The sequence below is a fragment of the Paroedura picta genome, chromosome 1 (genome assembly GCF_049243985.1).
Source record: "Paroedura picta isolate Pp20150507F chromosome 1, Ppicta_v3.0, whole genome shotgun sequence".
NCBI classification, from domain to species: domain Eukaryota; kingdom Metazoa; phylum Chordata; class Lepidosauria; order Squamata; family Gekkonidae; genus Paroedura; species Paroedura picta.
This window is the reverse complement of record NC_135369.1, coordinates 94,304,993-94,332,309: the sequence shown is the minus strand read 5'-3', so window position 1 is coordinate 94,332,309 and position 27,317 is coordinate 94,304,993. Positions and strand designations below refer to the sequence as shown.

The 27,317-nt window shown below is 42.1% G+C and overlaps 1 protein-coding gene across 1 annotated transcript; it reads left to right on the top strand.

The window, feature by feature from the left end:
- Positions 1-1,455: 1,455 nt before the first annotated feature.
- On the top strand, positions 1,456-25,376 carry LOC143842932 (solute carrier family 22 member 2-like). Its single transcript, XM_077348284.1, has 10 exons — positions 1,456-2,244; positions 6,206-6,309; positions 11,241-11,395; positions 13,011-13,179; positions 14,788-14,902; positions 18,221-18,333; positions 19,763-19,977; positions 21,293-21,401; positions 22,727-22,839; positions 25,100-25,376. Exons 1-10 carry the CDS (start codon positions 1,828-1,830, stop codon positions 25,222-25,224), a joined length of 1,635 nt encoding a protein of 544 aa, XP_077204399.1. The 5' UTR covers positions 1,456-1,827; the 3' UTR covers positions 25,225-25,376.
- Positions 25,377-27,317: the final 1,941 nt, after the last annotated feature.

The following is a 27,317-nucleotide window of genomic DNA, read 5'->3' as shown; positions in this document are numbered from 1 at the left end:
ACAATGTGCAACCAATGTCTTGCAACATATTCGGTCTCTTAGATGTTCTGAGCTCCACTTTGTGCTCAACATAGGAGAACTAGCATTACTCTGGTTCTTTCCCCTCCCAGTATGGACCAACTCCACAATTGCAGCAGTATTAGAGCACGTGTATTTCCAAAGAGAATTTTTAAGGGTGAAGGCAATGACTGAAGTGAACTGATATCACCTGTGGCCTACCAATTATTTCAACATATTTCAACATATTTCTACTACATGTGGTTGCACAATAAACATAAAACACTGATTAGCGTAGATTACCAAATAGCGGACTTTATGCAGTCCAAGCAAGTTCAAGACAAAATAGTGTGTGCCAGGAAGTCATGCTCAGAAGCAGTAAATGTGGGATTCCAGCCCTACAAATCATGTCAACTGAAAGATACATTAACCAGCTGTGGACTGTTCTATGAACCAAGGCTCCAGTTATCGATTGCCCTTGCAGTTTAGAGAGAATAACTTTCACTACTGCAGCTTGAAGTTTTGATGGTTACCTATTAAAAAACAAGCATTTCCTGGAACGGAAAATGCTTTCTATTAAATGTGTAGCGGCTGCTGCTTGCTGCATGAACATAGTAAAGGGGCAATATATTTATACAAATGAGTTCCTGGCATACCTCACACAGTCCAGCACCAAGCCCCCAAACATGGCAGAAAGCTGGCTGGTGTGCGTATTGTGGGCTATGTGGCTGTGGTCTGGAATGGCAGAAAGTGACAGCTAAAGTAAAGGATTGGGCTCACTTCTCAATGGCTCCCACTGAGGCCCTGTATACAATTTGCAAAACTATGGTGCATAGTGGTACTTTTTAGCTGCCACTGTCTGGAAAGAGGTTTGTGTGTTTGGTCCCCAAGAAGAAAACTTCTCTGCACGTGTTAATTTATTAAAACATTTATATTTTGCATTTCCTCATGGTTCAAGGCAGCTTACAATAATAGTTAAAAAGTTTTGAACACATACTATATCTCTCACCCCTGCACCCCACTTAAAAGATGCTTGCCAATTGGCCATGGTGGAAGGCGAGGAATGGGAATTGTAGTCCATGGTCATCTGGGAGCTACAGTTTGGCCACCCCTGTTCTATAGTATCACATACCCATTCAGCTCCCTCTCGTCTCTAGACTCCGCTCTCACCGTGCACCTGCCCTCCAGTCTCCACGGGTTTCCCAAATCAGAGTTGGCAAACCTAATGGACCGTGGGCTGCCCATGCTGGGTAACAAAAAGGAGCTGCAAACCACATTCAGGCATTCTCCATGAACTGCCCACCACAACAAAAGATGCATTGTAAATCACTGAGTGAAAAGGGGTCAGCATATGAGGAAATAATAAGAGTGATCTGGGGGGAGCCCATAATCTGTTGATATATAAGCAGTTCCAATGCCCAAGGCTGCACAAATACACCTTGGTGGTGTTGCTTGTTTCCCTCTCTCCCAACTGCTTTATCGTGAACTGGTTGCTCTCTATTACAATGGTAACTTCTTTTTATATGCAGCACTGTGACTGGATTCCTAATGATAAATTAAGGTACTGACCCTGAAATAACAGTGGTTAAGGCAAGCAAATATGACCTCTGAAGTATTCTGTGCAGGCTTACCAGCATGAAGAATGATTTTTTTTCCATCTTGGAAAAGGACTGCAAACAAACCTTCCAGTTGGATTTCTAGTGTAATATATAAAAGCTGAGGTGGCTTAATAATTTATAAGGCAACTGACTTTTGGTCAATTTTTTTTAATTTAAGCATATTTACACTCAGCACAAGAAAAAACATTGTGAACAAACATCCCTGTCCAAAATGCCAAATCTAGATGATATTTTAGAGCATATTGGAGAGTTTGACTTCTTCCAGAAAAGGATATTTTTTCTTATTTGCTTGCTCTCAGCTGCCTTTGCCCCAATCTACGTAGGTGTTGTATTTTTGGGTTTCATACCAGAGCACCGCTGCCTGAATCCTGGAGTTCCTGAGTTAAGCAGCAGATGTGGTTGGAGCCTTGAAGAGGAGTTGAATTACACCGTTCCAAAGGGAAAGACCAGTGGAGAGGTTTTAACTAGTCAGTGCCTGAGGTACAATGTGAACTGGAATGCAACCGACCTGAGCTGCACAGATCCATTGGAAGACCTTGTGAGTCACTGGGACAAGGACAATCTCTCTCTTACCACTTGCCAAGATGGCTGGGTTTATGACTCTTCTGTATCATCCATCGTGAGTGAGGTAAGGGCATACCTTAAATGCCGTACTTCGTCTTAAGTAAATGAATAAAAACAAGAAAGGGGAAAGAGAAACATTTTTGGTTTCTAAATCAGTGTCATCTGTATAGAAAGGTTTCAAACAGCAATACCCAGAACTGAATGTGTATGTTTGTTTTTCCACTACTTTCAGTGCCCTCATATGAATTTTACCATTAAGCTCTTAGTTCAGGTGTGCCCCTTTTTTGAAAGGGGCAGAATCAACAACATAAGCTGTCTTTTTGTATCCAAAAGTCCTTCCTCTTCATTTTATTTGGTACCCATTTTATTCCAGTGACCTAGGATTCACCCAGAACGATAGTGCAGTGAGGGGGAGTGGAACCTAGATGGAATTAACTTTTGCAAAGGCATGTCTGTGAACTTGGGACAGATGATATTGATAGTAGGATTAAAACTAAGAGTCAGGTATTCAGGGATGGGACCAGGGGTAAATGCTCAGTCAGAAGCTGATTGATCAGAGACATATTAATTTTTTCTGTTTGCATGCCACCCTTCCCCAGAGGACTCAGGGCAGCTCACAACAATAATATAATAACAAAATTATGGAAAATCACAGAAAATCAACAAAACCATATAAAACCTACAATTTTTAGCATTAAAATATTATATCAGAATCCAGGAAACAAATAGCTCAGAGACAAGAAGAGGAGGAGAGCTGGTTTTTTAATATCCTGCTTTTCAATACCCAAAGGAACATACCCAAAGCAGCTTACAAACACCTTTTCTTCTGCTCCCCACAAGAGACATCTTGTATCCCTGCCACGAGCTATCTTTGGGAGTGGTGGGGAATAAATCAAGTACATACATAAATAAATAGGGCAGAGAGAACTCTAAGAGGACTGTGACTAGGCCAAGGTCACCCGGCTGGCTGCATGTGGATGAAGGGGAAATCAAACCAGGTTCTCAAGATAGGAGTTTGCCACTCTTTAATCACAGCACCACACACATTGTACTGCTAACCGGGAGACCAAGATCGGAGAAAGGCTAGGAAGTTGTGCCAAGGAGCAGGCAAACGTAGTAGGAGAGCAGCTTGGCAAGTCAGCTAGCTGTTATGATGTCTAGAAATGGACTTTCCTGGACTGGCTGTTAGGAGGAAGGGCACAATGTAAGCTTAGAAGCCAGTGTGATGCAGTAGTTAGAGTGTTGTGCTAGGGAGAACTGAGATCAAACCCTCATTCCAACTTGGAGCTCACTGAGTGAACATTATATTCTCTTTATTCCCCCATTGTTGTGAAGATAAAATGGACACTACTCTGAGTTTCTGTGACGAAGGGCAGGATAAACGGGTAATTAGGGTATCCAGATTCTTCCTGGCTGATTATGGGGGATCTGTGGGGTGGGGGGAAAGGTTGCCAGATCCAGGCTGGAAAACTCTTGAAGACTTAGAGATGAAGCTTGAGGAAAACATGGACCTCAGTGGGGAACAATGGCATTTCAGTCAACTCTCCAAAGCATCCAATTTCTATAGAGAGTAGCTGTAATGTCGGGGTGATCCCAGGTCCCATCTGGAGGCTGGCATCCTCACATGTAATAGGTAGCCTGGTCTAGGTCTTGGCTTGCTTATAAATCCCAGTCTCCTAAGGCAGTTTGTTAAGCCTTGTCCTTGCAGTTTAGGACAAAGCAGCATGCAATAAAGCACGCCCAGAGTCCTGACTGGCCAACTGGTTTCTGCATCTTTAAGAATTCCAGGGCAAGGAATTGAGACAGACTTTGTCCTCTCGAGCTTTACTGGCAGTAATTTGTTCACCCGCATTCTCTGTTCACTGGAGTCATCCCAGGAGCCAAATAAAATGAGGAAAGAAGGCAAAAGGGCTCTCTGAGGCAACCTCAGGACAAGGGATGATACAACCAGGTCCACCCAATATATGAAGTTTTCACAGCTCAGCAACGTCTGAACAATCATGACGTTGCCACGCAGCCTGTCAAGTGAATAAGCCCAACTCCATGCAGCTGAGACTAGCTGCAAATGTACAAAAGTGAAGAGACAGAAACCATAAATGATTCATATATTTATCATAGGATATGTGTTGTTTAGCTGGGAGATCCAAGGGTTATCTGGCAGCCAGGCAAGGGATGTTTGGAAAACGGTTTGCAATTGTCTGCCTCTGCATTATGACCCTGGGAGTCCTTTGGAGGAATTCCATCTAAGTCTGTTGAGGTCTCCCATCCAAGTACTAGCCAGGGTCAGCTCTGCTTAGTTTCCAAGATCCGACAAGATCAGGTTTTCTTGGGCTATCCTGGTCAGGCCACACTTCAATTGCAACATGCTATGCAGGCATTTTCATTAGGAAAGATGTACACATGTAGACTCTTGCAATTCATGGACATCTGGACAAAGGAAGCAAAGGTTGTTTGGATTTCCTTTCCCTACTCAGACATCTCTCTCACACACACACTGCGCAATGCCCAAATCAGTTTTAAGTAAAGTAAAAACACAGATTGGGAGAAAATGCATGTTGAAAAATGTGATTTTATATTAGGATGGAATTGCTGAAGTTCCTTTCCTTTGTCCTGTCAACATCTCTTCTACCTTCCATGTGCTGGGCTTGTGAAATTCTTAATCTAGGACGGTGTTTTTATTTTTGGAGAAACCTTTTCCCATCAGCTCATCAAAGGATTCTAGGGCTTGCTCCAAGATGCAGGTCTTTGTGTATAAATTGTTATTCATGCATTTGCTGGGCTTTACTCAGAGACAACTTCAGTTTCTCTTCAGTATTGAGGATTAGTCAGGAGCTTTAGCAATATTGCAGCATTGTTTGGCTAGTCTTCTTTGCAACATTTTTCTTGGCTTTAAGGGTAAAATAAACCTCATTCCACAGCAGTTAATTCTTGGATTTGGGCCTTATTTCATTTTAATTATTTCACTTGGCTCTCTAATTGATCCCTGCAGTAATGGCTCAGCAATTTCTATAGACTGAAGAAAAACTTCCCAAATCTTTGTAAGTCATGTTTTCCTCTCCATGTGACGATCTGTCATATCAAATATTTTATGGTTTATAACTTCTGAATTTTGTTGCAGCTTGACTGCAGCTAGTTGGAGTGGAAAATTTACTCCATTCCTCTTTACAGTAAATGCAGACTTTAAAAAGGTCATCTACCTGTCCCAGGTAAGGGCCGGGGGGGAAGGCAGCTTCTCATACTTCTAATATTGCTGCACACTTGCTGACAGGCACTGTTTCTCAATGCCTCTGCTATGGCTAGTGAGAGAACAATAATCTTTTTTTTTTAAGATCACCATCCGGCAACAGTGTTATGTCACTTCCAGGAATACCATATAAATGATATCTTCCATGGTTTTCAGCAATTCCTACTGGTATGACATCACTTCTGTTTTTTTTCCTGGATGTGACATCACATTGTCACTGGTGTGCCCTTCCATGAAACTCACCCCCCCCCCCCCATATCTCCTGCAGGTTACTGGGAAAGAACTGTTAAAATTATTTGTCATGTGAATGTGTACTCTATCAATATTTTTGGCTGCTAGCTTTGCTCTAAAAGTATACAATGTTTGGTAGTATTGCATTTTAGGCAGAACTCTGAACCCACAATGGTTCTGGCTACCATGGAGTAAATTTTCCATTCCAGCTATGCTGGCATAGTCCCTCCATTAACCATGTGATTATTTTAAAAACTAGAGAGGTTATCATAATTAATGGTAAATATATTCCTCCAGCACCAGGAACCTTCTGCCAATGTTCTTAGATTTGGCAGCATCTCTCACCCTAGAAGAATAATCCGGCACCACTGAAATGGGCAGTTAGGAGCCAACCCTCTGTTTTTAGCAGGACATTTCTGTACTTCCAGAGCTCCCAGTTGATTAGGCCAATGCACTTGTAGAATATTGTCCTTTTCCCTGAGCTTTGAAGAACAGTGACTTTAGCGACTTGAAGTCATGTATTATTTTATTGTTAATTGTCTCCCTACAGTTTAACTTGGTGTGTGAAGACTCTTGGAAGCTAGATGTGTTCCAGGCATGTGTCAATGCTGGGTTTTTCCTTGGGTCTGTAAATGTTGGCTATATAGCAGACAGGTAGGTACTGATTGATGGATAAACTTTAATTAACATCAGATTAGTCATATGGAAATTCAATGGGCTTACTAAAGATATGTACAAATGTAAGATTAGATTTACTTGTGTGGATGAATGTTTGATAATTATCTTTGTGTTCTCAATTCTGAAATACCACGTGCAACATTTATTTATAGAAAAACAATGTAATTACAATAAAAAAATTCAAATCCTTGAAATAAAAGACAGACAGAAAGAAGAACACTAATCTTAAAGTAATCAACAACAGAGGATGGCGGTAGGGTTGCCAGATCCAGGTTGGATGGAGCCTAGAGAGAACAAGGACCTCAGTGAGGTACAATGCCAGAGTCCACCAGAGTCCAAAGCATCCATTTTCTCCGGGGGACTGTTCTGTGTAGTCTGGAAATGAGCTGTAATTCTGGGAGATTCCCAGGTCCCACCTGGAGGCTGCCATCCCTATGCTCCCAGATCTGTTCAGCTCATCCCAAATGTATTGAACAATACAGTTTTGCAGTCTCCCCTAAAGGCTAGGAAGGTGTGCCTCCTCTGGGAGGTCATTTCAGAACAAGGAGGCCACAACTGAAAAAGCCTGGGTCTCAGGCAGCAGTAGAATGTTCCCAGGCCAGAGATGGAACAGCCCAAAGTCCCTGGTGGACAAAGCAAAGTACATAGTGAGAGAGAAGTTCCTTCAAACAGGTGGATGATCGGTTTTTCAATGATAAGCACTGGCACCTTGAATTGGATATGAGAACAAATGAGTGACAGGTGAAGGGAGATCAGAATAAGCATAATATTCTCCTGAAAGCTAGATCCAAATAATAAACAGGCTGCCACATCCTGCACTAGTTGAAATCTCCGAGTCATTTTCAAGAGCCACTCCACATAGAGCTTGTTACAGTGAACAATCCTCATGGTTACTGCAGCATGGATTGTCAAGCCAGACCCTTTATCTGCAGATATGAGGTAAGCTTCTACCAACCTCACTTGCTTCTCCCACAGGAGAGCAGGGACCAGCTAGACTCCTACACTTTTCTGAGCTGTGCAATTGACAGGGGTGAAAATGCAATGCTGAGTCATTTAAGGCAGAGTTAGTTGAAGACAGCTGGAGAGGCAAGTCTGGTGAACTGGATAGCATCACAGGACACTGGGTTAAGGACAGGCAGTGCAGATATCAGATTCCCCCTCCCCCCCCCCCCTAAGTCACCTAATACTGTCCTGGAGCACAGAGAGGGAGTTACTGATTTACACTGCATTTAATTGTAGTCATTTAATCCAAATTGTAAAGTAGTATTACAGCCTCTCAAATAAGGGTTTTGGGCACATAGTTTAAAAGCGGAACTGATGTAGTTCCATGTTATCTGTTAATATTTATCAGTGTGTTACAACAACAAAAATCTTCTTTCTTGTTCACTTTTTAAAAAGGAAAACTATCTCTCTGACCAATTTACTTCATCCCTCAGCTATTGATCACAGATTTGGACAACTTTTATTTCCAATCCAAAATAATTATTCATGCTTGTATCTCTTGGGAAAATGGGAAAATCCTGAGTTGGTTGAGGTAAAATTGTTGTATAAATTGTTGTATAAAAGCTACCATCTATATGGTAGTTGGAAATGAACCCTCCTCACAGGACAGCCCTTTACTGATCAGTATCACCTTGTCAAGCCCAACATGACAATAGTTCTGTTAAATCAATCAAAATAGCATATACTATGTGTATAGGGAACAGAATCATATTCTGACTGGCCCACCCAGAGTCTTACAAGTTACAGCCAAACATCTGTAGGAAGCTTCACATGTATGTAGTATGTGTATGATCGGATATATTTCTACTTACTGATTTATATTTATATATATAGGCCGCCCCTGTTGCACCACACATCTTGGGGTGGCTTACAGTAGTATGCACATAAGGCTCAGAAAAATGTTGTATTAAATGTTTATCCATGGATGGGATTAGCACATCTAATTTTAAATGCCCTGACCTGGATAGCCCAGACAAGCCCGATCCTGTCAAATTATGGAAGCCAAGCAGGGCTGACCCTGGCTAGTGTTTGGATAGAGCTCCTCCAAAGAACACCAGGGGTCATGATGCAGAGCCAGGAAATGGCAAACCACCATCGAACATCCCTTCCCTGCTGCCAGACTCACACCATATATGATAAATAAACATCCCTTCCCTGTGTACACTATACACACCATACTCTAAATAAAGAGTAATTTTAGATGTATAAATAAAGTTAACTTTATTTATAAAGTTAACTTTATTTATTATTCGATTTCTTTCCTGCTACTTCTCAAAAAGATTCATGGCGGGTTACCAGGTAAAACAATAAAACCCCATAAACCCCCCTAATAACAATATCCCCCTAACTGCAGCAGCAAGACTGGTGTAAAATGATTCTCTCAACCCCCCCCCCTCTCCATAGCCACCCCCCCCCCACGACGAGATGCACAGGTGTAAGTGTGGGGACCTGATCCCATGAAGAGGCCCAGCTGATCGTAAATCTTGGCCTCACCCAAATACCTGACAGAAGAGCTCTGTCTTACAGGCCCTGCAGAACTGTGAAAGCTCCAACAGAGCTCTCAGCTCCTCCGGGGTCTCTTTCCACAAGGTTGGGGCCAGAATTGAAAAGGCCATGGCCCGGGTTAAGGCCAGGTGAACCTCCTTAGGGCAAGGGACCTCCAACAGATTAGCACCTTCAGAGCAAAGAGCCCTGCAAAGTGCATAAGGAGACAAGCGGTCTCTTGGATAGGTAGGGCCCTAGCCGTGAATGTCCTTAAATGTTAATACCAAAACTTCAAACCTGATCGGGGCCAGAACTGGCAACCAATGCAGTTGCCTCAGCACCAGCTGGATACAGACCCAGTGAGGACCCTAGCAGCTACATTCTGCACCAGCTGGAGTTTCTGGGTCAAGAACAAGGGCAAGCATGTGTAGAGTGAGTTACAGAAATCCAGTCAGGAAGTGACAGTTGCCTGGATCACTGTGGCCAAACAATCCGGGGTCAGGTAGGGTGTTAGTAGCCTCGCCTGGTGAAGATGGAAATATCCCTCCATAGAAAGGGAGACTTCCAGAATCACTCCCAGGTTCCTTACGGAGGCCAAGATGTTATGTTGCACTCCAGCCAAGGTGGGTAATTGTCCTGTCCTATCCCTTTTCTGCTCAGCCACAGAACCTCCGTCTTGAAGGGGTTGCGTTTCAGGCAACTCTGCTCTAACCATTTAGCAACATGACTAAATATCCAGAAGTTCAGATGTGGCTGCAATTTGATGTTGCAGTCTGATGTTTGGTTTAGATAACATCACAAAAACTAAGCAAGATGTTTCATCACTATTCCAGATAATGCCCAGTACAGTAGGCACTGTGATAAAGATGCCATTAATTAGGTCATAGCTAGATTTTACAAGGATCAGGAATTGCTACTGGGAGTGGCAGCTCTGCATGGTGCTTCCCCCTGCCATAGTATCCAGATGATACCATACTTTTCCATTCTCATCAACAATATAGGCCAAAATTTCTTTATGGAGCCAGCAATAGTGATCAATTTTACCTCTTGTTTGTATTTCTTTGTTACTTAGAAAAACCTCCACCCTTACCTTATCCCCTACCTATTCCATGTCTTGAATCACTGTGTGTCATTTTCCTACTTCCCAGTCAGACTACCTGGTAAAAGTGTCAAGCAATTTCTTGCACTGGTTTATCAGCCTATCTCCCTTCAGTTGTGAGGTAACAGTGTTCCGTATCTTTCTTGTTGTTCAGTCAAGAATTGGAGCCTGAATGGGGCTGGTTTTGTATGGCTTAATTTTGCCTTTACTTATTTCTCTTAATGTTTTATTGGCATATTTGTCTTCATACTGTGGAGAACAAGTATTACAAAGGCTCTCCTATTCTGGCTCATCAAGAATGTCTCATATCTTGATTAAATATTATCTGTATTTCCTGAACATGTCTCTACATATAATACACAAATGAAATTGCCTACTTCCAGCAGCCTCTCTCAGATATAAGCAGAATATTCCAGGCAGGTGTGATAGCTAGTGTATTCAGGTAATAGCAATTGAGATTACAGTATTTGCTGGCGTATAAGACTACTTTTTCCCCCTGAAAAACATACCTCCAAGTGGGGGGTCGTCCTATACGCCGGGTGCACTTCAGTTGGGATAGACATAGCTGCCCATAGTGGCTCATAGTACTGTATTTTGAGTGGAAATGTTGAGTGGTCGTCTTATACACCCAGTCGTCTTATACGCCGGCAAATACAGTACATACTGGTAACTGATATCATCACCAGCTTAGCCAGGGGCATAGTTCTCTCCATGGGCCCAACTAAATAATTTTATCTTTCTCCTTTAGGGCTTCCAGGTCCCCAATGGCTTACCGGTAGGAGATGAGGGAACAGGGTTGGCTGATCCAGGTTGAGAAACTCCGGGATATTTGGGGATGGAGCCTGAGGAGGACAGGGACCTCAGTTGAGTTCAGTGCCATGGAGTCCATCTTCCAAAACATCCATTTTCTTCAGGGGAACTGATTTCTATAGTCTGGTGATGAGCTGTAATTCCAGGGAATCCCCACGTCCCACCTGGAGACTGACAACCCTACCCCTGGCCATGGGGGGGGGTAAAGTTGTCAGATCCAGGTTGTGAAACTCTGGGGGATTTGGGGGCAAGCCTGGGGAGGACAGGGGCCTCAGTGGGGTATCATGTCCTAGAGTCCACCCTCCAAAAGCATTCATTTTCTCCGGGGGAACTGATCTCCATGATCTGGAGATGAGCTGTAATTTTGGGGAATCCCCAGGTCCTCCCTGGAGACTGGCATCCCTACATACATCTCCTTACATATTTATGTTCACACTATACATGAGAGTTTTTATCAATCCTTCTTGTCTGATTGTTCCTTTTCTTGTTCTTGTTACTCCCCTCAACATAGGTTTGGACGTAAAACAAGTCTCTTGGTTACCAGCCTGGTAACTTCCATCTCAGGAGTTCTTGTTGCCTTGGCACCCAACTACTTATGGTCTGTGATATTTCGATTCCTGCAAGGACTTGTCAGCAAGGGTTGCTGGACAGCAGGCTACATCCTAAGTAAGCCTAATACTTTCCCTATTCCTAACAGTCCCTCCGTTAGGAGGGGTATATGCCACAGAATTCATGTTCCAAAGCTGTTTTCTCCAGATGAACCTCTGTGACCTGGAGATCAGTTGTAATAGTGGGAAATATGCAGTCACCCATTCCTAGCCACGCCCAAATCTTTAGGAATTTCCCCACTCTGGAACTGGCAACCTGCAGCAAAGTAGCTCCAAGTAATGGCTGGAGATCTTCTGCTATTATAACTGACATTGAGGTGACACCTAGGAAAAAAAAATGGCTGCTTTTAGAAGGTGGATTCTATGGCATTATACCCCACTGAAGTCCCTCCCCTCTCCAAACTCTGCCCTCCTCAAGCTCCACCTTCCCAGCCTTCAGGTATTTCTCAACCTGGATGTAACAACCCTAGCAAAGCTTTATAAATGTCCGTTGGCAGTCACAATTTAGTATGTCTCCCCACACACTTGCCTGAATTACAATCCCCAAATAAGACATTTTCTTCAAATCTGAGGAAGAGGCTAACACATCATAGTTTTGACTGATTTGCACAATTTAAGTAAACCTATAATACACAGGGATAAAGATTATTCCAATGAGTCAGTTCTCAAATCAAGACATGGGAGAAAATTCATGATCATTACTAAAGTCAATGTGTAGAAAGGGTCCTTCACCAGAATGCAGGAAACTTCTCCAAAGAATTGCTTACATAAGTCAGACCTTAGGCAGTGACATCTCTGCTCAGGTTGAAATGCACCGCCTCTTCCCCCTCCACTCCTTGCTCTCTTTGTCACAGGAACTGGGTTTCTTTGTGCCCCCAGAGTTTGCTTCCCCTCCATTGCTAAGCAACACCTCACAGAAACTCTCCAGGAAAACTTCCTAGATAACAGCATTCTTAACTGTGTTTCAAGACAGCCAAAGAGTGCAAGGGGGGGGGGGGGGTCAGCCAGGCTTAGAAACATTAACATTTTTGCTGTGATTCTCTTCTTGCCTGTATGAAGCCTTTGCCTAAGTAGGAGGAAATGGCTGGGCTCATAAACAGACTACAGAAAGCCTTTCTGTTTGCTGCAAAGACTGTGAAACACAAAACTGTGGATTGTAGCCTATCATTTGGGCATTCTACTTTCTCTGACAAATGTGTGTGTTTATTTCTATTGTGTTTTCATTTCAGTTAATGATGAAGGTATAGAGCCAGTTTGGTGTAGTGGTTAGGAATGCGGACTTCTAATCTGGCATGCTAGTTAGATTCTGTGCTCCCCCACATGCAGCCAGCTGGGTGACCTTGGGCTCGCCACGGCACTGATAAAACTGTTCTGACCGAGCAGTGATATCAGGGCTCTCTCAGCCTCACCCACCCCACAGGGTGTCTGTTGTGGGGAGAGGAATGGGAAGGCGACTGTAAGCCGCTTTGAGCCTCCTTTGGGTAGGGAAAAACGGCATATAAGAACCAACTCTTCTTCTTCTTCTTCTTCTTCTTCTTCTTCTTCTTCTTCTTCTTCTTCTTCTTCTTCTTCTTCTTCTTCTTTAATTTTAAAGGATAAAATTTCAGTTAAGCACTATGTGAACCTTACTATCTAGGGAAATATTGTTACAAAGATCACAATTTATCTTTCAGTCACAGAAATTGTTGGCCCAGGATACAGGAGGACCGTGGCCATTCTCTATCAAGCGGCATTTACTGTTGGTCTACTTGTCCTTGATGCGGTTGCTTATGCAATTCCCCACTGGAGATGGCTTCAGCTTGCTATTACCCTGCCAACCTTCCTACTTTTGCTCTACTACTGGTAATGAGGTTTCAATTCTGTTTACTTTCTCCTCATCAATATCTACAAACATGTTTTCCCACATTGTGTGTGATACAAGAAACTGAAGGATATTAAGCATTGGCAAAGTGTTAATATCCAGAAAGTTAGCAGAGTGCCTTGGTTCAGCAATTTATGCAGCGGGAGGAGAATGTGTGTGGGTCAGATAACTGTTTTCCAACGGAGACAGTGTCCAAGAAACAGAACCTAGGAGAGAGCTATGAGAGTATAAGTCTATGTTGACAACAAGAGGCTTGATTCTTAGAAGCTGGAGTCACTAGGACACAGAGCAGATGCTACCACACTGGTGTCTCCCCCTACTTCCCCACATATGTGAACTGATTCCTGTCTCAGTGCAGGCAATGCATGTCCTTCCTCCTCCATCACCACCCAGTTACAATGACTGGCATCTTACTCATGTGAGGTGGCTGTAGACTGAACTAATTCCACTTCACACATCCAAGCCACTTTCCTGTTTCTATGTAAAAGTAAAGGTAAAGGTATCCCCTGTGCAAGCACCGAGCCATGTCTGACCCTTGGGGTGATGCCCTCTAGCGTTTTCATGGCAGACTCAATATGGGGTGGTTTGCCAGTGCCTTCCCCAGTCATTACCGTTTACCCCCCAGCAGCAAGCTGGGTACTCATTTTACCGACCTCGGAAGGATGGAAGGCTGAGTCAACCTTGAGCCGGCTGCTGGGATTGAACTCCCAGCCTCATGGGCAAAGCTGTCAGACGGCTGCCTTACCACTCTGCGCCACAAGAGGCTCTAATGTATGTTTCTATGTATGTTAGCCCATACCACAAAATAGTGTGTGCTTCAGTTAGACCTGTGCTAATTAAGGCACTACTTTAAAATAGCCTGATCTCTGTTTTATAGCTATATAATATTCTGCTCAGCATCATTTACTGATCTATCTAAATTTGTTGACCTATCTGCACGGTAATAAATAGCCTCTGGGTCAAAGTGGAAAAGATTCTGACAGATCTCCTGTCTCATTCTATTTGTTATGAATATGTGTGCGTATTAAGTCAGGACTTAGCCTTGGAGAGGTTAACTTTCCCCTCCATTGCTGTTTTCTCTGTATAAAATATGCCCACTCAACTGTTATTAGCCCCTTAGGGAAAACAAATGGATATCTTATCAATAAAAACAGCAATTTAGAAGAAGGGAGAAAGGGATAAGTTAGGAATTTGACAGAGGGAAATACCATTCTAATGCTGCTGTTAACAGAAATTTAAAGACACTAGACAAAAATGCAGTTATGGGTTTCCAGTACCTTGTCTAGTTTGGCATGTAAATTTAACATGAATTTTGCTTGCCATACTGGAACAAACTATTTTTTAGTTATAAAGCATGTTATGAAGGATGCTTTTCTGAATGCCAGAAATTGCATAAGGAAGCCAACAAAGGAATGAGAAGGAGCTGGAGACAAGGATAGGGTGAAGAATATGAGTGTTCATTTGGCTCCATATCCTTAGACTTTGCTTCAATAGGGGAAGAAAGATGATGGCCAAAAACCTCATGATGGATTATTTTGTGGAACAGGAGACTCCATGATTAATTTGGCTCTGGCTGCTTTTATTTATAGGTGTCTCCCAGAGTCTCCCAGGTGGCTTATCTCCCAAGGGCAGAATGGCAGAGCTATGGAGATTGTGGATGATATTGCTAAAACAAATGGGAAAATGTTGCCTGCCCAATTTAAGGTGAATTTTGAATAATATGCATAATATAATTGGCACTATATTGATAAACAACAGCATTATTAGGTTTCATTGCTCTTTACCTATGAAGTACTGCCCAAGTATGTGTCATTGCATACAGAATCAGGATTTTTTAGACTCTTAAAATAAAGCACAATTTCCATGATTACAAATTAGCGGTGGGGTCCACCCTCCAATATGATTCTTCTCAGTCATTATGGTTTAGTTTATGCATAATATGAAACCATCTATGCTTACTTTGTGAAACCAAAATCTGACTCCCTCAAATCCAGATTTGCCTTGGCCTCTCCCTTTTCCCTGCCTCCCATTCAGACAAATTGTCATCTTGGCATGAATTGCAGTAAGGGTACCATAGGGGAATAAAGCAGGATTAAGCTAGTTGCCGGGCTGCTGCAAATTTCATGTTGAATGTACCATGGCGAAATGCACTAATCAGATATGAGCTGATCACTCGGGTTGCTTGATTTTGAATGACTCAGATACCTGCCAAGAAGGTGCACACTTCTGATTTGTTTTTTTTTGCCAGAACCCAGTAAATTAAACTTCTAACACACCAAAAACTAGAGAATACACAGAAATTTTCCAAAATACCAACTAAAGAGTAAACAACCAATCCATGTACACTGACAGTATAATTCAACTGATGCTTTATAATAATCAAATACATGATTGAGCTTTTCAAAGGGTTTATAACCACTGAATAACAGAGCCTCAAATATTTTCTTCACAGAGCTCCAAGTATCAGTTCAATCATTAAGAATTTTGATTATAATTGGAATCTAAAAAAGAATTTTGTAATTCCAAACAATTGCTACAATCCACATAACTTGTCTAAATTTGAATAATTTGAAATAAAGACATGAGAACTGACCCTGCTTTAGCCATTGAACTTCTATCAAAAGCCTCAGTTGTATTACATTGTCTATAAACCTGAACCGGTTAGTTGGTATTTTAAATTAAACTTCTCACATTTAGCCAGACCCCAAACTGGGATCACCTTAGGTACTATTATAAAGTCTATTTACATGTGATGTCTCTCTTTATAACAGTAGCAATATACCATACCTTCAGTGGTAGAGTAACGTCTGAAAATCTAGTTACGTTTAGGCTTATTGTTTTGAAACTTGGCCTCAAATCCTTGGACAGAACACTTCATGTCCATTGTATACAGCTTCTCCTACACCAAATATATGTTTGGCTTGCCACTTTTGATCCATGTATTATATTAGTGTTCATTCAGACAAGGGACACTCTGAACAAAAAGTAATCATTCATTGCCAAACAAACAGTATTCTCCTAAGTTTCCCCACTGATTCTTACTGTCTGCAGGTCCTCCCCACAGCCCCAGGGATCCTCTGTAAACTTGAATCCTCTATGTTCTTAAAATCATAGAATCAGAGTTGGATCTCCAGTGTCATCTAGTCCAAGCCCCTGCACTATGCAGGAACTCACGACTACCTGCCCATCCCCAGTGACCCCAATTTCATACCAAGTGATTCCTTCACCAAAAATCTCCAGAATCCAGCCTGACCTGGAGGAAATTCTCCTTCCATCCCAAAGGAGCAATTAGGGCCATTCTGCACAAGGACCAATGTTGCCAATTATTCACAGAATGCAGAAGGTAAGGGTAAAGGTATCCCCTGTGCAAGCACTGGGTCATGTCTGACCCTTGGGGTGACGCCCTCTAGTGTTTTCATGGCAGACTCAATACGGGGTGGTTTGCCAGTGCCTTCCCCAGTCATTACCATTTACCCCCCAACAGCAAGCTGGGTACTCATTTTACCGACCTCAGAAGGATGGAAGGCTGAGTCAACCTTGAGCCGGCTGCTGGGATTGAACTCCCAGCCTCATGGGCAGAGCTTTCAAACTGCATGTCTGCTGCCTTACCACTCTGCGCCACAAGAGGCTCTTTTATTAAATAGTGGAATTTCGTCGTTCCCCATATCTTTTTTTTAGTGGAATATAGAAGTCCCAGTAGCGTTTCATTCATTCCCCACAGGTTTCCAGTCTCGCTGGAATCGCAACAAAGGAAGCGATTTTTTTCTGCACTTCTTTCCACCTCTGGCCGTCAATCAAATGGAACAGCCAATGGGCTGCTTTGTTCATGCTCACGAAAAGCCCCTTTCCCTTTAAGAACTGTTTTTTTTTAAACCAAACGCACCCGTTGCAACGAATCTGTGTTAAATCATTGCAAGACCTTTTTGCTGGCTTAGGAGCTGGCAATTAATCGTTTACACACTCCTCAAGTAGAAACATCCCTCCCCACGGGCGCGATTTGTGGCCGAAATTACAGGCACTGCCGAACAGGGTGCTGTGTTGTGCTTGGGAACTTAGGGAGCTTTGTTTTACTTTAAATCACTTCCGTGGAGGGACTTTAGCCAGTGAAGCCTCGCTAGTTCATTGCTTTCGCTGGTCTAAGGGGAAGAAAGATAGCGATCGCTTCTCCGGAAGTTCGGGGCAAGAGCGGGGGGAGTAACATTCTTTCTACCACTACAATGAGAATGCACATGCCTTTCGCTGGTTTGTTGCAGCTTGTGCGCAGAAGTTTAGTGTTTTTTTCAGGGGGAATCCACTTTTCCCGATTCCCTGAAAAGCGCTACAACAAAGCGCTTTTTGCAGGAGTGTTGCAGATTGGGTGCGACATCATGCGGAATGTTGAATTTGTAGTGTTTCCCAAAGGTAAGACTGCTGCTACATTTAAGTCATGCGGAATGGCCCTTAGCAATTCCCTGTGTATGCAAGGAGGGGCCACAAGAGACAAACACTGGCCCATCCCTTCCTGCCCACCCACTCACAATCTGCCTTAGTTCAAAAAATCAGCATTTCCATCAGATGACTATCTAGTCTCTGCTTTAAAACTTCCAAAGAAGGAGAATTTACAACCTCCTGAGGAAGCCTGCTCCACTGAGGAACCGCTCTAAATATGTATCTCTAAATTACCGCAATTACTACAGGCTGGCCTGTCTTGTTTAACCAGCCTCCTCAAGTCATTGAAATGTTATAGAGTCCTGGAAGAGAAGGGATTTGAGTGGGCTGAGGTTTCCACATGACATCCCTCCCCAGTTTGTTTCCTTGTAGTCCACCAGCTTGTTCCCTCAAATACCAAACCTCACGGTCGAGCATCTACATTACAGCACCAAAACAGGGTTAATCACAAATGGGATACAAATCCCCCCAAGTATGTAGAAAAACTTTTAACATCAAAATACACAGAGTTGTCTGGAATCTGCTATTTCCTTAATAAAGGTAAAATTAACCAAGCCAGTCACCCTTGATTAACTTTGCACAGTTCTGCTATAGAGTATTATCATTGAAGAAGGAAATGAAGATGGTGAACAACTGAGACCTTCACTTATTGATCTTGTGAAGACACCACAGATGAGAAAATACACATTTATCTTGATGTATAACTGGTGAGAGAATGTTTTCATCTCTTTAATTCTTGTCTGTTTACTCTTGTTCCTATCACTAGGAACTGGGTTATACATGATCCCATCGTTGGGGGTATGTGCCTTTCCACAGCATTCAGGATCTGGAAGCTATGCATGTGGAGTGGGGATTAAATAAGCAGTGCTCATAGGCTTGGGCCAGGCAATCCGTAAATGGTGTTTTCATAGCTGATGGATGTATAGTTCAAATGGGGCCTTCTTGTGTAAAGATTTGCATATAGGCCCTAATTTCCATGCCCTTCTGTGTAAATCTACACAGTGTCTCACACTCCCTGTGGCAGCAGTTACCAAAGTCAAACTTTTCACTCAGCACCAGTCCTGAAAGTCCTGCCTGTGGTCTTGAAGCACAAGATGCATGTGGGTTTGGTGGATTCAGAGGCAGAAAAAGTCAGTCGGATCAGGTGGAATGACTTCACATTTAATGCAAAAAAGTGTAAGAAGACCAGGACTCGGACCTTGTGTGTAGATGTTTGCTTCTCATACATGTAAAAGGAACTTGTTGCCCTCCTCTGGACACAAATTTCTCATACTGAGGGAATATCACTTTATGTAGAGTGGAAGCTATGGAAAAACAAAAGTGGAAGGATACACTTGTAGATCCATTTCAACTTAAAATGCTCAGGGATCTTATGTACCATAATATGAGATGGAGTGCAGATAGCATTTCATGAAACTATGTTTGAGATTTTTCAGAAGACCATCTATTAACAGATTCAAATGAGTAACCATGGTGGTCTGAAGTAGCACAATAAAATCAGAGTCCAGTTGCACCTTTAAGACCAACTAAGATGTATTCAAGGTGTGAGTTTTCAAGTGCAAGCACTCTTCGTCAGATTAAGAACTGACCATCATGACAGTGGGAATATATAAGCAAAAGTTAATCCTGTTACATTAGTAAACTGTGTCACAGCATTCACACACAGCCACTTGATAATTCTTTGCTAAACCAGCCAATCAGACCCCTCGAATTCAGTTGTAGTTCACAAAAACACTTGAGAAATAAAACTGTCAATGCTAGTGATCAACAGCTTCCACCCTACCATTTACTGCTGTCCCCATACTAGTGTGAAACATTCTTTCAAGTAGAAGCTGAGTTGGCAGCTATCTTGTCCTGGGACCAGAGAATTGACTTCAAAATTACATTATATATTACTAACAGTCACATAATCCCAATTAAAATAAATTTTGAGGAATATGGATTCACAACTTAAACAAGGTTAGCATGCCTAGTGAGATAAAAAAAACCTTTGTCCTTGTTGAGTCCAGGGTATGTCATAGTATTGAGTGTTGTAACCTGTTGTTGAAGTTCCTTTGCAATAAAACAGCTACTTTCATGTCCCTTATTGAATGTTAATTATGATAGTTAATCATGATAGCTCTTTTTTTTTTCTAGGTTCACAAGTGCTGTGATGTACCAGGGCCTCATCATGTACTTGGGAGTTTCTGCAGGCAACCTTTATCTAGACTTTTTCTACTCTGCTCTTGTGGAATTTCCTGCTGCCCTCATACTCATATTCACAATTGAGCGTGTAGGTCGCCGCTATCCCTGGGCTGCAGCAAATTTTGTGGCAGGGATTGCCTGCCTTATTACAGCTTTCACTCCAGATGGCAAGTCAATACTATCAATTAATATATATTTAACTCACTTTGACTCACAGTGTTCTTTATTTGAAGAATGGCTTTTGGATGCATATTTTTTTGCAGGGTGAATTTCTGCATAATTTCTCTGGCTTTTGCCTTCTTCTATTTTAGGATTACATAACAATAACATAACCTTCTTAACACTATTGACTTCAAATTCTGTTTAGGAGCTTACTGTCAGTGTGGCATATTTAAATATCAACCATTCAATACAAGGTGGCAAGGAGAAGCAGTGTACCATGTGATACATGGAATGTACTTCAAGATCCCTTATGATACCTCACTTGATGTCTGGGAAGCAGCTCTCAGATTGTACACTGCATACTATCATGTACAATCTGACAAGTGTACTCAGGAACTTCCAGCAGTGTTGCAAAGGATACTAAAGTTGACACTGTGCTTGACCTTTGATAAGCCACCAGTGATAAGGATTAATGTTCAAAATATCCACCCAAGATCCTTTCTTGCAGCAAGCAGGATACCAGATAGAACTGAGATCTGCAACTCAGATAGAATTCTGCTTTCTTTAATGTACAATGCACAAGGTACCCTTGGGGATTCTCCACCACTGAAGCACTAAAGCAAAAAAGTCTGCAAAATTTGTTTGGAGAAGGATTGACAGTGAGATGGGTAGACACTTTGTGACACTTGACAGACCTCTCTTGAGAAAGATTGAATGTTTGCTAATAATTACAGAGTGTCAGCTGATGTCTCATCAGTGGGAATTAATAGGAAATATTCTTCTGCTAGCTAGAAACCACTTTACTGCTTTTGGAATGAAATAATCCTATAAATTAGAGAAAGTAACATCTCTCCACCAGAACTTTTGGAGATGAAACTCTGGCATACAAGGCTGACACTGGATTCCAATGCTCTCACCTGCTATATCTGAAAAGAAAGCAAATATTACAAAACCACCAGGGGTTGAATCTACAAACTTCAGGTGTGGCAATGGTGGTGATGATTGCAGGTCATTCCCTTCTTTGACTTTAGAAAAGCTGGTGCTGACAGTTGTGGTCAAAATAACATGGGTCATGTGGCTTTACTGAGTAGGGGCCATTCCTTCTGTGCCAGTGGAGTCTCTTCCATCAACAGGAGCAGAATAAGTTTCCTTATTCAAAGGAAACTAAACCCAGTATCTTTCCCTCTGGGATTTGCTATCACTCAAAAATACCATGTATCTGAAAAAGACTCTGTCTTTATCTACCCTTTGTCATTGTTATTAAATATCTTCCTACAATGAACTACATGGAAACATTATGTGTTAATGTTTACATTCCAGATATGCTCTGGCTCAAGGTTACTTTAGCTTGCCTTGGCAGACTGGGGGTCACTATGGCTTTTGAAATGGTTTGCTTTGTCAATACTGAATTGTATCCAACATTTCTCAGGTACGTATTTTTACCATCAAAGGAAAGGTGGCTACTGAAATTGCTCAGTGCTTTGTGGACCACATATATTTATTATATATTTGCAAGAATAACAGCGTTAATGTTGTTTCGGAGGGTAGCCATGCTAGTCTTCAATAGAACACTTAGATCAGAGTCCAGTAGCACTTTAGAGACCAACCAGAGTTTCAGAATATAACCTTTCTAGATTCAAAGCTCTCTTTATCAGACAAAAGTAGGAATGAAGATTTCAAAGTCCTTTTAATCCAGTCAAAAGGTTGATGCAAAGGTACAATGCATATTGTAAGCAGCTTGATTACAGCAGAGGAGAAATGCCTGAAGGTAGAACATTAGTGATTGTAATGAGATAAGCATACCACGTCTCTAGTCAGTCTTGGGAGGTCCATCCATTCCTCTGAACTTGTGAATTAACACAAGCTAATTCATCAATCTCACACTGGACTCAAGTTTTGTTGTAATGCTGATAACCAGTATATGTAAAATAGTATTGGGGGAAGGTAATACTATGCTGGGATCCTGTTGAAATTCTTGTGGCTACATTTTGAACTAACTAAAGTTTCTACTCATATTCAAAAACTGCCTTAGGTAGAGTGCATTTTATCTTGATGGTATCAAGGCAAGGATTTGGCCAAGCCAGCATTTTCCAGTAACAGCCACTGTTACCAAATCCACCTAAGCTTGTAAAACAGTCACTCCTTTGCAACCTAGTTCTCAAGCAACAGGGCTGGATCTATTGCTTGAGGAACAGCTGCTATGTGACTCATTGGTAGAACATCTGCTTGATATGCAAAATCTCCCAAGTTCAATCCCCAAAATCTCTAGTCAAGGAAATCAGATAGTAGGTGGTGTAAAAGGCCTTTGCTGAAGACTCCGGTGAACTGCTGCCAGTCTGAATAGAAAAAACTGACCTAGAGGGATGGATGGTCTGATTCAGTATAAAGCCACTTCATGTGTTCACAAGGAAACCTCCAACTGTGAATCAGAATACACAGCATGGTGTTCTCCTTGCATATCTGTAAATACTATAAAGGCATCAAAGCCTCCAGTGCTTCAATGGAAAATAAACTTCATAGAACTACCCTGAAGCTTGTGAACAGCTCAGGGAACCAGGGGATGCCAAAGAAAACACAAACTATAATTGTGGAAAATTTTGATTCCCAACTCATCTGGAAAATAGTTGAAATAGAGACATCTTTTTCTACTCCATACCTTAAAAGGCAAGTGTTGTGCACCAGTTTTGCAGCCTTGATATTTTTGTTTTGCAAATCTTTACTGTAATAATGTTTTATATATTTCTTTCTACCCAGAAACCTTGGTGTGATGGTCTGTTCTTCCTTATGTGATTTGGGTGGAATAATATCACCATTCGTTGTTTACAGGCTAGCAGAGCTCTGGCATGAGCTACCTCTTGTAGTCTTTAGTAAGTGTCAAGTATTTTCTAGTATTTGGGTGTGGAGTGGCTGGTCATATGAATGATACCTAAGTTATCATAGTATCAAAATTTCATTCAGATATCATGGTAGGGAAAACTTTTCAGTTCACCAGGATGAGAAGAATGAGCTTGTATATTATATTTTTCATGCCTCCTTCCCTGGTGTAGAAAATACAAACAATTTGTTTGATACAAGTTGGTTGCCCACAAAAAGCAAAATGACAAGCTGCTCCAAGGTTAAAAGAAATCTCAAGGAAATGATATGCGAGATCTAAGTTACCGAAATTTTTATTTATTTATTTATTTATTTATTTATTTATTTATTTATTTATTTATTTGTTTGTTTGTTTGTTTATATGCCGCCCTCCTCGAGGGCTCAGGGCGGTTTACAGAAAACAGGGAGGATTAACACATGGTAACAGGTAATAGTAACAGCAGTAATATTATAACAATAATAATTTAACATGATAATAACAATGATACATAAAATAGTAATTGTAAGAGCCTCAGCTCAACTCTTACTGGACCCTGTGGGCAACTGATTAATGTTGGTCGTAGAGGGGGGGGGGAGCTTGAGGGCCAACTGGAAGTGGTGGTTTGGTCGACCTCAACCAAATGCCTGGCAGAGGAGCTCCCTTTTGCAGGCCCTGTGGAACTGTTTAGGTTTTGTCAGGGCCCTGATCTCCTCTGGGAGCTCGTTCCACCAGAGCTCTGGTGGGGGCCAGAATGGAGAAAGCTCTGGCCCTGGTTGAGGTCAAGCGGGCTTCCTTGGGGCCAGGGACCACCAGGAGGTTGTATGTAGTAGTGCGCAGGGCTCTCTGAGGCATGTAGGTGGAGAGGCGGTCCCTCAGGTATACTGGGCCTCGACCACGTATGGCCTTAAAGGTAATAACCAACAGCTGCTGGAAGATGAGCCAGATGTGGGACCTCCGAGGTGTTGCTGTGAAGACCCTGTCAGCCACGTTCTGGACTAGTTGCAGTTTCCGGATCAAAGATAAGGGTAGGCCAGCGTAGAGTGAGTTACAGAAGTCCAGCCTAGAGGTGACCGTCGCGTGGATCACTGTGGCCAGGTGTTCCGGGGCCAAGTAGGGCGCTAGTAGCTTGGCTTGGCGAAGGCTAAGCTTCTATCTGCAGAGCCTTGAGTGCACACACAGAGCAAAGCTTGCCAGAATCCGAGACCACATAACTGGCTAAAATTGAGCATCTTAGACCCTGTATGCTGGCTACTAGTTAAATAATCATTAATTAAGCTATCCCAGACATTTGGATGAGCCAGGTCAACTTGTATCCGACTTCCACTGGCGGGGAGAAACAACCCAGGCTTTGGGTAAGCTCTGCTAACTTGCATGAGAGAGAGGAAAGTTCCCTTGAGAAGTGGCTAAACACTGGCCTCTCACAAAGCTCAGGCACCAACACCCAGGCCATACACAAACTGTGACTGTTCCTGGGTAACAAACTGAAGTTCTAAGCCTTGTTCAAGTCTGGTTTAGAAGCTCTATCTACAGGCAGGAAAAAAGCCAGAAACACTTTTATCATTTTGCTTGATTTGGAACAAACAACTAACTAATTTGTACCAAAATGGTTTTCAAGTTTCTATTCTCAGGCTAAAAATAAACTACTATGGAGTATCATTAAAAAGTGGCTAGACTGGTACCGCCTATCTTCCTATCCTTGCTAACCCTACTTTGGGACATTCCTGATGATCTGGTGGTCATGTGTTGGGAGGGAATAAACTCAGTGGGGATCTAAGGCAGATGCCTAGTTTCCTCTACTTTATTTATTTACATTGCAACAGCATATTTTCTATTGTGAATCTCTTCACTCAACAACAGTGCCTCGTCTAATGCTCCAACCCCTTTAAAGAAAATTTTAAAAATTGGGAGAACCAGTCTCCAGTCTCTCATTTGGATAGCTCCTCAGTTTCACTTAATTTATAAGGGATGCAGTCCCAAGTAAGAACGCATAGAATTGCTGCCTATGATCAAGGTCTGAGGAAATCAGAACTAGAAAAAATTGTATAACCCCCACAAATCTAATTATTGGAGCTCTACTCTTATCCATTATTTATAAAAACTATTGGTCTATGTATTGTTTTTATGGTTATGTTTTATGATTTTAATCTTTGTACAAATTTTATGATTTGAGCCTGCCATGCAGGGAGGGGCAGCCTAGCAATTAAACATGTTGTTGATATTATATCAATTCTAATTTGAATTCTAATTTTGTCTTTTGTGCATTTCTTTGGTAGCTTTAGTTGGTTTGATTGCTGGTGGATCAGTGCTACTTCTGCCTGAGACTCAAGGGAGAACCTTGCCTGAAACCATTGAAGATGTAGAAAACTTTCATCAGTATCACACTAGTCAGCTTAATTAATAATGTTACGTATTATTTTAAAAGTTATTTTAAATGCTGTGTGAAAAGACTCCAATTTTGCTTACAAATGAATGTGCCAAGAAATGTCAAACTGAAAGGACTTGCCTGACTGTAAAAATCATTACATGGACATATAAATGTATGTTATTGTCCTCTGTGTTTGTGTGTTTTAAAATGGACAATATGGTTAATGCAGCATATCACTTAGGAAATTCACATTTTAAAAAATTAAACAAGAGTTCTTAAAAAGAAGCTCTGCTTTATGCAATCTGGTAGAGATTTAAAAAAAACAGACATAGGTTTAAATGGATTTACCTGTCTATTGACCTTTATATCTCACTTCATGGCCAATTGCCTTTAGGACAGGCAGCAATTTTATTTTAATACATACATAAAAACATTTAAAAAATAGCAAATACACTATTAAAATATTGCTCTGCACACTTATTGAGGGGTAATCTCCACTGCTATCATCCATGCAGATACAAGCTTAGGATCAGAATGTGTAACAATAGTGCCCTTCGCCTTCCAAATGTTAGCTGAAATAGAATCATCTTCACTTTCTGTTTTCCACAGTGTTCTCCTGCCTCATTTTGTTGTCGTCCTTTCATGATCTGCCATTCCTTTATCCCTACATATAATGCCCCCTTTATTTTTCAATCTCAGTGCTTCCTCACCCATCCTGGTTGGCTACTTAAGAACATATTACATAGTACTATAGGAGAAATATTTCCCTATAATCTATCAAAGTAGTGAAAGGATGCTCCCCGCTTCCACCCTTAACATGCAAGATAATAAATGTCAATCTGCCTCACTGGTAACAAATGAGGAACAGAAGTTAGAATGTTTATTTATTTTCTTACTTTGTCTATATTCTGCTTTTTTCTCCAAGGGGGACCCAAGCAGTGCATATCTTCCCTTGTCCTCTCTTTTATCTTCACAACAACCCTGTGATGCGGGCTAGGCTGAAAGTGTGTGATGGGCCCAGGTTCACTCAGCAAGCTTCCATAGTAGAGTAGGGATTTGAACATGACTCCCACACATCCTAGTCTGACACTTTAACCACTGCACAAAGTCAGTTTCCCCTACAGATAGCATTGGGGGGGGGGGGTCTCGAGATAACCTGGCCTGGGATATTCCATTTCCTTTTTATTTGGGCCCTGTAACTCCCATGATCATCCTGAAATTGATGGGCAGCTTTTAGTGTTTATTTCCTGGGTTATACCTGCCCCAAATGGACAGAAAGATGAACATGTGGATCCTTTTATTATTATAGGTGAATACTAGCAGTCAGTGAAATGATTTGTTTTGTTATATTTGGTTTGGATCAGTGTCATATGGGCGGTCCAGATGGAATTTTTTGTTGGGGGCTTATGGGGGCTCTTGGCAGGAATGTTCCTTGAGGCTTGGAGGTGGGGCCTCAAGAGCCCAAGGGTGGTCAGGAGCTTTTGTCATGTAGCCAGCCCCTAGGAAGGCCAAACTGCAGGTATGCATCTCCACACCTGTTGTTTCCCTGGGTACCACAGGCTTTGCCTCTAGTTATACTAGGGGCAAAGCCCACTGTATCCAGGAATACAAGCTTAGGATCAGAACTGGGAATGGGCCGCAGTCACCCAGCAGGCCACAGGTGTCTCAAAGCATTTTCCAGTCACCTTCCCTTCCTCTCCCCATGGCAGACTCTCCGTGAGGGAGGTGGGGTAGAGAGCCTCAATTGGAAGATGGCAACCCTAAGAGGAGGTCCCTCTGTGTACAGCAGGTCTTGACCTTAGTCAGGTTTGTGCACACCTAGGTAGTGTGGAATTCCAGAAGATGAACCTACACCAATCTGGCAACCTTTCCTCCTCTCTGCAATGTTTTCTTGATCTGAAATAGGTCAGGGGGTGCTAGGTGGCTGTGGGGGCAATACACACTTTTGAGGCTCCACTTTCAGACTTCAAGGAATATGTTCAGACCAAGGACAGCCAACCTCCAGATGGGGCCTGGTATTGCTGCTCATCTCCAGACTAAAGAGACCAGCTCCGCAGGCAAAAATGACTACTTTGGAGGGGTGACTGTATTGCATTGTATCACCCTGAGGTTTAGGGATGCCAGCC